Source organism: Streptopelia decaocto, assembly GCF_964273445.1.
Source record: "Streptopelia decaocto genome assembly, contig: SUPER_29_unloc_1, whole genome shotgun sequence".
Taxonomy (NCBI): Eukaryota; Metazoa; Chordata; class Aves; order Columbiformes; family Columbidae; genus Streptopelia; species Streptopelia decaocto.
Genome location: NW_028117344.1, coordinates 1 through 10,876, shown reverse-complemented (window position 1 = coordinate 10,876; position 10,876 = coordinate 1). Strand labels below are relative to the sequence as shown.

General features: G+C 63.0%; 1 protein-coding gene across 1 annotated transcript; it reads right to left on the bottom strand.

Annotated features, from left to right (window-relative positions):
- Positions 1 to 351: 351 nt before the first annotated feature.
- On the bottom strand, positions 352 to 9,376 carry SYDE1 (synapse defective Rho GTPase homolog 1). Its single transcript, XM_082076449.1, has 8 exons — positions 9,207 to 9,376; positions 7,190 to 7,663; positions 5,507 to 6,223; positions 4,386 to 4,702; positions 4,184 to 4,310; positions 3,162 to 3,322; positions 1,677 to 1,929; positions 352 to 869 (listed from the first exon to the last, which is right to left on the bottom strand). The coding sequence occupies exons 1-8, from the start codon at positions 9,286 to 9,288 to the stop codon at positions 538 to 540; spliced, it is 2,463 nt and encodes an 820-aa protein (XP_081932575.1). The 5' UTR covers positions 9,289 to 9,376; the 3' UTR covers positions 352 to 537.
- Between the last annotated feature and the right edge of the window lie 1,500 nt (positions 9,377 to 10,876).

Below are 10,876 nucleotides of genomic sequence, written 5' to 3'. Positions count from 1 at the left end.
GTTGTGCCACTGAGGTCCCTGTGTTGTCACCAGGTCCCTGTGTTGTCACTGAGGTCCCTGTGGTGTCCCCAGGGTCCCATGGGTGTCATTTGGCTCCTTGTGGTGTCACTGGAGTCCGTGTGGTGTCACCAGCTCCCTGTTGTGTCACTGATGTCCCACAAGTGTCACCAAGGTCCCTGTTGTGCCACTAAGGTCCCTGTGGTGTCCCCAGGGTCCCACTGGTGTCACTTGGGTCCCTGTATTGTCACCAGGTCCCTGTGGTGTCCCCAGGGTCCCACTGGTGTCACTTGGGTCCCTGTGTTGTCACCAAAGTCCCTGTGGTGTCACCAGGTCCCTGTGGTGTCACCAGAGTCCCTGTTTTGTCACCGGGGTCCCTGTGGTGTCACCAGGTCCCTGTGTTGTCACCAAAGTCCCTGTGTTGTCACTGGGGTCCCTGTGTTGTCCCCACCGTCGCTCCTTTCCCCTCCATTCAAACCCAAGGCCACCAAGTGCCACCGCCTCCTGTCACCGTCCCCGGTGTCCCCGATGTCCCCGATGTCACAGACACACATCGATGGGCTGCGCCAGCTCCCGCTCCAGCTCCCGGATCAAAGCATCAAAGTCCCTCAGGCTGAGCCGGGGACTGTCCCCAATGTCCCCAAAACGCGTCCCCACGGCGGTGTCACCCGTGTCACTCGCTGTCCCCTGGGGGCCGGGGGGGTCACAGATGCTCCAGTCTCCGGCGTAGCGGTTGCTGGGGGGGCTCTCGGGGCCGCGGGGACGTGGTCGCGGTGTCACCAGCGGTGGCACAGATGGTGTCACCGGTGTCACCGGTGTCACCGGCGGCAGGTCCAGGTGCAGTGGGGGAGGGACGGCGCGGGGGGGAGGGGCTGTGGAAAGATGGGCGTGTCAGGGGGGTGCGGGGACATGGGGACACTTTGGGGGGGGGGGGGGGGGGTCAAGGTGACACTTGGGCGGGGGTCACGGTGACACTTGGGGGGGTCACGGTGACACGTGGTGGGTGTCACGGTGACACTTGGGGGGGGTCATGGTGACTTGTGGGGGGGTCACGGTGACACTTGGGGGCGTCACGGTGACACTTGGGGGGGGTCATGGTGACTTGTGGGTGGGGGGGTCACGGTGACATGCGGGGGGGTCACGGTGACACTTGGAGGGGTCATGGTGACACTGGGGGGAGTGACCAGGATTTTGGGGGGGGATCATGGTGACATAGCGGGGTCACGGTGACACTTGGGGGGGTCATGGTGACACTTTGGGGGGTCACTGTGACACTTGGGGGCATCATGGTGACATGTGGGGGGGTCACAGTGACATCTTGGGGGGGTTGGGGAGGGTCATGGTGACATCTGGGGCATCACTGGGGGTGGTTGGAGGGGTCACCAGGGGTATGGGGGGGGGGTCAGGGTGACACTTGGGGGGGTCATGGTGACATGTGTGGGGGGTCACTGGGGGCGTTTGGGGGTCACCAGGGTTTGGGGGGGCTGATGGTGACACTTGGAGGTGGTCATGGTGACACATGGGGGGTCATGGGGGGTTTGGGAGTGTCACTGGGAGGGGAGGGGGTCACAAAGTGCAGCCAGTGACACATTGCGGGGGTCACAGACCCCTGGTGACAATGACACACAAAAAAGCCACCAAGGAGGGTCCCAACCCCCCCCAAAATGTCCCCAACTCACCCGGCCAGGCCCGCAGCAGGTAGTGCAGAACCTCCAGGTGACGCTTGAAGTCGACGGGGACGTCACCTTGGGGACCTCGGGGACATCGGGGACAGGCGGTGGTGACGTCGGTGACATCGGTGACGTCGGGGACGGGGGGACGGGCGAGCAGGACGGGCCCGAAACACACGGCCAAGTTCTGGGGGGTCATGCGGTTGCAGTCGCGGAACGAGGCCACCAGGCTCAGGTGGTCCAGGAGACACGTCAGGGTGGCCTTGGGGACAAGGGGACATTGTTGGGGACACCCTCGGGTGTCACAACCATTGTCACAAACCCCCCGCTCAAAGGGATTTGGGACTTGACGTCACACGAGGTGACAACAGGGGAATGAGGCCACCGGGCTCAGGTGGTCATGGTGGCCTTGGGGACAAAGGGACATGGTTGGGGACATCTTTGGGTGTCACAAGCATTGTCACAAACCTCCACAAAGGGAAATGTCACCAGGATGTGACACATGGGGGCGACAATAGGGGAATGAAGCCACTGGGCTCAGGTGGCCTTGGGGACAGGTCAGGGTGGCCTTGGGGACAAGGGGACATTGTTGGGGACACCCTCGGGTGTCACAACCATTGTCACAAACCCCCCGCTCAAAGGGATTTGGGACTTGATGTCACACGAGGTGACAACAGGGGAATGAGGCCACCGGGCTCAGGTGGTCATGGTGGCCTTGGGGACAAGGGGACATGGTTGGGGACATCTTTGGGTGTCACAAGCATTGTCACAAATCCCCCAACCAAAGGGAATTGTCACCGGTGTCACTGGGATGTGACACATGGGGGTGACAATAGGGGAATGAAGCCACAGGGCACAGGTGGCCTTGGGGACAAGGGGAGATGGTTGGGGACATCTTTGGGTGTCACAACCATTGTCACAAACCTCCCCCCCCATTTTTGTTCCCCAACACCCTATTTTTGGGTCCAGACACCCCAGTTTTGGGTACAGACTCCCCATTTTTGTCCCATGTCCCCCCATTTTTGGGTCTGGACACCCCATTTTGGGGGCTGTGCACCCATTTTTGGGGTCCGGACACCCCATTTTTGACCCCATCCCCCCATTTTTGGGTCTGGACACCCCATTTTTGGGGCTCTGCACCCATTTTGGGGGGTCCAGACACCCCATTTTTGGCTCCAGACACCCCATTATTTGGTCTGGACACCCCATTTTTGTCCCATGTCCCCCCATTTTTGGGTCTGGACACCCCATTTTTGGGGCCATGAACCCCCATTTTTGGGTCCAGACACCCCAGTATTTGCTCTGGACACTCAGTTTTTGGCACCTGACACCCCATTTTGGGGCTGTGCACCCATTTTTGGGGGTCTGGCCACCCAATTTTTGGCACCCAACACTCCTTTTTGTCCCCTACCCCCTAATTTTTGGGGCTGTGAACCCCATTTTTGGGTCCAAACTCCCCATTTTTGGGGCTGTGAACCCCATTTCCGTCCCCACCTTCTCGGGTTCGGGCAGCCCGTCAAGCAGCATCGTGGCCTCGCGGTGGCTCCCGGTTGTCCCCGGTGTCCCCGATGTCCCCATTGTCCCCAACACCGCCCGGTACAACCCGGGGGGGATGAGTGGGGACGGCAGCTCCCGCAGGAAATCCTTCAGGACACCTACACGGACAGACGGACGGACACAGTGACATCGCGGGGACATGGGGACACCCCCGGGAAATCCTTCAGCAGCCCTGGACGGATGGACAGAGGGACAAAGTGACACCAAGGGGACACACAGGGACAGCCCCAGGAAATCTTTCAGGACCCCTGGACAGACGGACACAGTGACAAAGTGACATCGCAGGGACATCAGAGGGGACACATGGGGACAGCAGAGGGGACACATGGGGACAGCAGAAGGGACAGAGGGGACATCAGAGGGGACACGGGGACAAAGTGACACTGTGGGGACATCAGATGGGACATGGGGACATCAGAGAGGACACAGGGGACAGCAGAGGGGACACGGGGATATTAGAGGGGACACAGGGGACATCAGAGGGGACACAGGGGGACAAAGTGACACCATGGGGACATCAGAGGGGACACAGAGGACATAAGAGTTGACACAGGGGACACTGGAGGAGACGCAGGGGACATCGGAGGGGACACACGGGGATAGCAGAAGGGACACATGGGGACATCACAGAGGACACAGGGGACATCGGAGGGGACACATGAGACAGTAGAGGGGACATGGGGACATCAGAGAGGACACATGGGACAAAGTGACACCATGGGGACATCAGAGAGGACACAGGAAACATCAGAGGGGATACAGGGGACATTGGAGGTGACACATGAGACAGCAGAGGGGACATGGGGACATCAAAGAGGACACATGGGACATCAGAAGGGACACACCAGGACGCCCCTTATGGATCCCTGGGACAAAGTGACACCATGGAGACATCCGAGAGGACATGGGGACACCAGAGGGGACACGGGGGCCATCAGAGGGGACACGGGGCCACCCACCAGTGACAACATTGATGTCTGGGTAGCGCCGCTCCGACAGCGTCACGGCCGCGCTGTCCCTCTCGAACGCGTCCCGAAGCTCCTTCTTGACGGCGGCCGAACCGCAGAGCCGGTACAACCCCACCACCTCGGGGACGCGGTGACACCGTCACCGGCGTCACCGGCGTCACCGCGTCCCCAAAACCCGCAGAGTCCCCCTCACCTTCAACCCGCGCCGCTCGATCTCAGCGACGCATTTTTGGATGAGAAGCGGCACTTTGGTGGGCGAGTTCTCCCGCTCCACGAGGCGCCGGAGCTCCACGCCGAAAACGCGGGGTTCCGAGCCAAAAACACGGGGTTCCGAGCCAAAACCGCGAGGTTCCGAGCCAAAACTGGGGGGTTCCGAGCCAAAACTGGGGGGTTCTGACCCAAAAGGGGGTTGTGGAGCGCCGGGTTGGGGGTTTTGCCGCACCAAGGTGAGTTTGGTGTAGAGGATCCCGCGGGGTTGGAGCCGCACGGCGAGTTGTTGCGTTCGGTGATCTGGGGGGGAATAAATGTCATTAAATGTCACCAAAAGTGATAGGGGTGTCACCTGAGGGGTCCAGGGGGGTGTCAGCAGGGTTTTATGTCCCCAAATGTCCCCAAAACTGACCCGAGTGTCACCGTAGAGGACGTGGGGAAGGATCACGGTGACACCAATGAGGTCCCAAATGCCCCCAAAACCGACCTCGGAAGGTGTCACCAAGATGGTTTTGTGTCCCCAAATGTCGCCAAAACCAACCCGGGTGTCACCTCAGAGACCATGTGGCATCACCACGATGCCACCACCATGGTTTTGTGTCCCCAAATGCCCCCAAGATGTCACCCAAGTGTCACCTCAGAGAACATGAGGCAGCACCACGGTGCCACCAACATCATTTTATGTCCCCAAACTCCTCAAAACCAACCCCAGAAGGTGCCACCAAGATGGTTTTGTGTCTCCAAATGTCCCCAAAACCAACCTGGGTGTCACCTCAGAGACCATGTGGCATCACGCTGGTGCCACCACCATGGTTTTGTGTCCCCAAATGTTCCCAAAACCAACCCGGCTGTCACCTCAGAGACCATGTGGCATCACCACGATGCCACCACCATGGTTTTGTGTCCCCAAATGTTCCCAAAACCAACCTGGCTGTCACCTCAGAGACCATGTGGCATCACCATGATGCCACCACCATGGTTTTGTGTCCCCAAATGTCCCAATAACCAACCCAGGTATCAACTCGGAGACCATGTGGCATCACCACGATGCCACCACCATGGTTTTGTGTCCCCAAATGCCCCCAAAACCCCCCTAAAAGTCACCTCGGAAGACATGCGGCAGCTCCACGGTGCCGTGGCCGCAGAGCCGGTTCCGCCGCGTTGCCGCGTCCCACGCAAACACCATAACCTTGAGGTGCCGCGCAGCCTCCAGCTCCAGGTTGAAGTTATGGTTGAGCCCCAGCGCCGCCCCCCGCGCCGGCACCAGCGCCGTCCGCGCCCGTTTGGCCGAATCCACCTGCAAGACGCAGAAATAATCCCGCGGCTCGGCGCTCGGCGCCGCCGGTTTCAGATCCCGGACGCCGCGGAGGTGAACGGCGACCAAACCCGACACGGGGCCAAGCGCCGAAGCGTCGTCGCAGCTGTAGGGACGGAACGCGGTGACGTCCAAGGCGGCGTCACCGTCGGCGGCGTCGCCGCGGGTTTTCACCGGGAGCTCCGGGGAGTCGCCGTCGCTCAGGTAACCGGTTGGTTTGGGTCGCGGCGGCGGCGCCGGCGAAGCCACCGAGGTGTCCAGGTGGTAGCGGGTGATGACGCCGCGCGGGGAGGTGGCGCCGGAGTGTCCCCCGTTGTCATCGTGTCCCCGAGGGCGGGGGCTCCGTAAGCTCAGTTTGCGCCGAAGCTCCGGGAGTTTCTTCATCTTGAGCGAGAGGCGGCGGACGGTGCCGGGGGATTTGGTTTTGGGGAGAGAACGGCTCTTTTTGGGGCTGGCGGGAGGGGACGGGGACATCCCCGTGGTGACGCAGGGGAGAGGTGTCTTGCCTGGGGGGGGACAAAGGGGGTGAGTGGAGATTGGGGGGAACTGGGAGGGGGGAAGGATGGGGGGGTGGTTGGGGACAATTCTGGGGCCACCGTAATTTGGGGACAGGGACTGTGGGGTCCTGGGTGGGGGGGACAGGGCCTGGGGGTCTTTGGGACACGCTAATGAGGGGGACAGGGACTGTGGGGTCTTGGGGACATTGTAATGGGGGGGACAGAGACTGTGGGGTCTTGGGGACATTGTAATGGGGGGACAGGGACTGTGGGGTCTTGGGGACATTGTAATGGGGGGGACATGGACTGTGGGGTCTTGGGGACACTGTAATGGGGGGGGACATGGACTGTGGGGTCTGGGGACATTGTAATGGGGGGGACATGGACTGTGGGTTCTTGGGGACACTGTAATGGGGGGGACACGGACTGTGGGGTCTTTGGGACATTGTAATGGGGGGGACAGGGACTGTGGGGTCTGGGGACATTGTAATGGGGGGGACATGGACTGTGGGGTCTTGGGGACACTGTAACGGGGGGGGACACGGACTGTGGGGTCTTTGGGACATTGTAATGGGGGGGACAGGGACTGTGGGGTCTGGGGACATTGTAATGGGGGGGACACGGACTGTGGGGTCTTTGGGACATTGTAATGGGGGGGACAGGGACTGTGGGGTCTTGGGGACACTAATGGGGTAATGGGGGGACAGGGACTGTGGGGTCTTGGGGACATTGTAATGGGGGGGACAGAGACTGTGGGGTCTTGGGGACACTGTAATGGGGGGGGACAGGGACTGTGGGGTCTTGGGGACACTGTAATGGGGGGGGACAGGGACTGTGGGGTCGTGGGGGGGTGACAAAGACCAAAGAGCTGAGGGTGCTGGTGAAGAGGGGACCCTGGGGACACTCCTGGGGGGGTGACAGAGGGCCAAAGGCTGTGGGGGCCACCACTGTCCCCAACCCACAGCCACCACTCACCGAACGCGTGGGTCCTCCCAGCTCCCGGCTCCTCTCGAGTGCCACTGACGTCCCCTGTCCCCAAAGTCCCCATGGTGCTCCGGGGGGGCTCTTCCCAGCTTATTTGGGATTGGGACTCTTTGCCGTGTCCCCCCCGGGGGTCGTCGTCTTCGGGGATGGGGTTGTACCAGATGTCCCCGCCGGTGGTGGCGCCGCCATCGGTGTCACCTCCCGGTTCCTCGTGTCCCAACACCCAGCGCCGGCTGCTCCGCTCCAGGCTCTGCAGGTAGGAACCATGGGGGGGGCTCTTGCCACCCCCCCCAAAATCACCGGGGCCATTCGCCGCGTCGTCCCCTGGATCGTCATCGTCGGTGTCACCGATGTCACTCGTGTCCTGGGGGGGTTTCGGGGGGTGGTTTTGCTTGCGGGGTGATGGCGGATCCGGCGCTGGCACCTCCGGGGATGTTGGGGAGTCGGGGCTCGGGGGGGAGGTCTCTGTGGGGTACAGGGGGGGTGAGGTGAGGGGGGGGTCCCCAAAATGCGAATGGGGACCCCCCTAGGGTTTGGGGACGTGGGTGGAGGGAGCCCAGGGTGATGGGGGTGTCTCTTCTTTGGGGGGGCTCAGGAGGGACCCCAGGTGATGGGGGGGGTCCCTTCTCTTCTTTGGGGTGCAGGACCCCAGGGTGATGGGGGGGGTCCCTTCTTTTGGGGGGAAAAGGAGGGAGCCCAGGGTGATGGGGAGGGGGAGCGGTCCCTTCTTTGGGGGGTTCCCCTTCTCAGGGTGGGGTGCATGAGGGACCCAGGTGTTCGGGGGTGGGGGTCCCCTCCTCAGTGGGGAGACTGGAGGGACCCCAGGGTGATGGGGGGGATCTCTTCTTTTGGGGGGTCCCCTCTTTGGAGGGAAGGTATGAGGGACCCAGGCGTTCAGGGGTTCCCTCCTCAGGGGGGGTCTCTTCCTTGCGGGGGGGTCCCTTCCTTAGTTGGGGGGTACAGGAGGGACCCTGGGGTGATGGGGGGACCCTTCTTTGGGGGTTCCCTTCTTTTGGGGGGTCCCTTCTTTGGAGGGAAGGCAGGAGGGACCCAGGCGTTCGGTGGGGTCCCATCCTGAGTCAGGGGACAGGAGGGACCCCATGGTTATGGGGGGAGGGGGCCTCGGGACCCTGTGTTCCTGGGGGGCATCCCCTCCACAGTGGGGGTCCCCTATGTTTCAAGGGGGTCCCTTCTTTTGGGGGGGTCCCTTCTTTGGATGGGAGGCAGGAGGGACCCAGGTGTCCGGGGGGTCCCCTCCCCAGTGTGGGGACAGGAGAGACCCTGTGGTTATGGGGGGGGGTCCCCTCCTGACAAAAGGGGACGGGAGGGACCCCATGGTGACAGGGGGACCCTTCTTTTGGGGGGTCCCTTCTTTGGAGGGAAGGCAGGAGGGACCCAGGCGTTCGGTGGGGTCCCATCCTGAGTCAGGGGACAGGAGGGACCCCATGGTTATGGGGGGGGGCCCTCGGGACCCTGTGGGGGGGCGTCCCCTCCACAGTGGGGGTCCCCTATGTTTCAGGGGGGTCCCTTCTTTTGGGGGGTCCCTTCTTTGGATGGGAGGCAGGAGGGACCCAGGCGTCCGGGGGGTCCCCTCCCCAGTGTGGGGACAGGAGAGACCCTGTGGTTATGGGGAGGGGTCCCCTCCTGACAAAAGGGGACGGGAGGGACCCCATGGTGACAGGGGGACCCTTCTTTGGGGGGGGGGGGTTCCCTTTTTTTGGGGGGTCCCTTCTTTGGAGGGAAGGCATGAGGGACCCAGGCGTCCAGGGGGTCCCCTCCCCAGTGTGGGGACAGGAGAGACCCTGTGGTTATGGGGGGGTCCCCTCCTGACAAAAGGGGACGGGAGGGACCCCATGGTGACAGGGGGACCCTTCTTTTGGGGGGGGTCCCTTCTTTGGAAGGAAGGCATGAGGGACCCAGGCGTCCGGCGGGGGAGGGGGGGGCCCTCCTCAGTGGGGGTCCCCTGTGTTTCGAGGGGGTCCCTTTTCTTTCGGGGGGGTGTCCGTACCTCTGTCCTTGACCTCCAGTTTCTTCGGGCGGTCGCGGCCCCTCAGGCGGGAGAACGTTCGGCGCAGCAGCGGCTCCGCCATCGCCCCCCCGGGGCCACTCAGGTCCCCTTGGTCCCCTCAGGTCCCTCCAGTTCCCCTCAGGTCCCCACAAGTCCCCTCAGCCCGTTCTTGTCCCCTCAGGTTCCCCCAGGTACCCTTAGGTCCCCACAAGTCCCCTTGGTCCCCTCAGTCCCTTCTTGTCCCCTCAGGTCCCCCCAGGTACCCTTAGGTCCCCACAAGTCCCCTTGGTCCCCTCAGTGCCTTCTTGTCCCCTCAGGTCCCTCCAGGTCCCCTCAGTCCCCACAGGTCCCCTCAGCTCAGTCCCCTCAGGTCCCTTTGGGTCCCCTCAGGTCCCCCACGTCCCCTCAGCCCGTTCCTGTCCCCTCAGCTCAGCCCCCTCAGGTCCCTTCGGTCCTTTGGGTCCCCTCAGGTCCCTCCAGGTCCCCTCAGCCCGTTCCTGTCCCCTCAGGTCCCCTCAGCTCGTTCTTGTCCCCTCAGTTCGGTCCCCTCAGGTCCCTCAGGTCCCCTCAGCCCGTTCCTGTCCCCTCACCTCAGTCCCCTTGGTCCCTCGGGTCCCCTCAGCCCGTTCCTGTCCCCTCACCTCAGTCCCCTCGGTCCCTCGGGTCCCCTAAGCCCAGTCCCCTTGGTCCCCTCAGGTCCCCCAGGTCCCCTCAGCCTGTTCCTGTCCCTTCAGCTCGGTCCCCTTGGTCCCCTCAGGTCCCCTCGGGTCCCCCAGGTCCCCTCAGCCCGTTCCTGTCCCCTCAGGTCCCCCCAGGTACCCTTAGGTCCCCACAAGTCCCCTCAGGTCCCTCAAGTCCCCTCAGCCTGTTCTTGTCCCCCCAGGTCCCCTCAGCCCGTTCCTGTCCCCTCAGGTCCCCTCAGCTCGTTCTTGTCCCCTCAGTTCGGTCCCCTCAGGTCCCCCAGGTCCCCTCAGCTCGTTCTTATCCCCTCAGTTCGGTCCCCTCGGGTCCCTCCAGGTCCCCTCAGGTCCCCCAGGTCCCCTCAGCTTGTTCTTGTCCCCTCAGTTCGGTCCCCTCAGCCCGTTCCTGTCCCCTCAGGTCCCCTCAGCTCGTTCTTGTCCCCTCAGTTCGGTCCCCTCAGGTCCCTTGGGTCCCCTCAGCTCGTTCTTGTCCCCTCAGTTCGGTCCCCTCAGGTCCCTTGGGTCCCCTCAGCCCGTCCTTGTCCCCTCAGGTCCCTCCAGGTCCCCCAGGTCCCCTCAGCTCGTTCTTGTCCCCTCAGTTTGGTCCCCTCAGCCCGTCCTTGTCCCCTCAGGTCACCTCAGCCTGTTCCTGTCCCCTCAGTCCCCTCAGCTCGGTCCCCTCAGATCCCCTTGGTCCCCTCAGATCCCCTTGGTCCCCTCAGATCCCCTTGGTCCCCTCAGGTCCCCTCAGCTCGTTCTTGTCCCCTCAGTTCGGTCCCCTCAGGTCCCTCCAAGACCCCCCAGGTCCCCTCGGTCCCCCCAGGTCCCCTCAGCCTGTCCTTGTCCCCTCAGTCCCCTCAGCCCGCCCTTGTCCCCTCAGTCCCCTCAGCCCGCCCTTGTCCCCTCGGTCCCCTCAGCTCGTTCCCCTCAGCGCTCCCGGGCCCGAAGCGCCGGATCCGCCATCGCCCCCCCGGTCCCCTCGTTCCCCCC

Excerpts from the sequence above, each read along its gene's own strand:
- SYDE1 (XM_082076449.1), bottom strand. The coding sequence starts at position 9,288 with ATGGCGGAGCCGCTGCTGCGCCGAACGTTCTCCCGCCTGAGGGGCCGC. Across the intron at positions 4,311-4,385 it reads TCGAGCGGCGCGGGTTGAAG|GTGGTGGGGTTGTACCGGCT; the intron begins GTGAGGGGGACT and ends CGCGTCCCCGAG. Across the intron at positions 3,323-4,183 it reads AGACATCAATGTTGTCACTG|GTGTCCTGAAGGATTTCCTG; the intron begins GTGGGTGGCCCC and ends CTGTCCGTGTAG.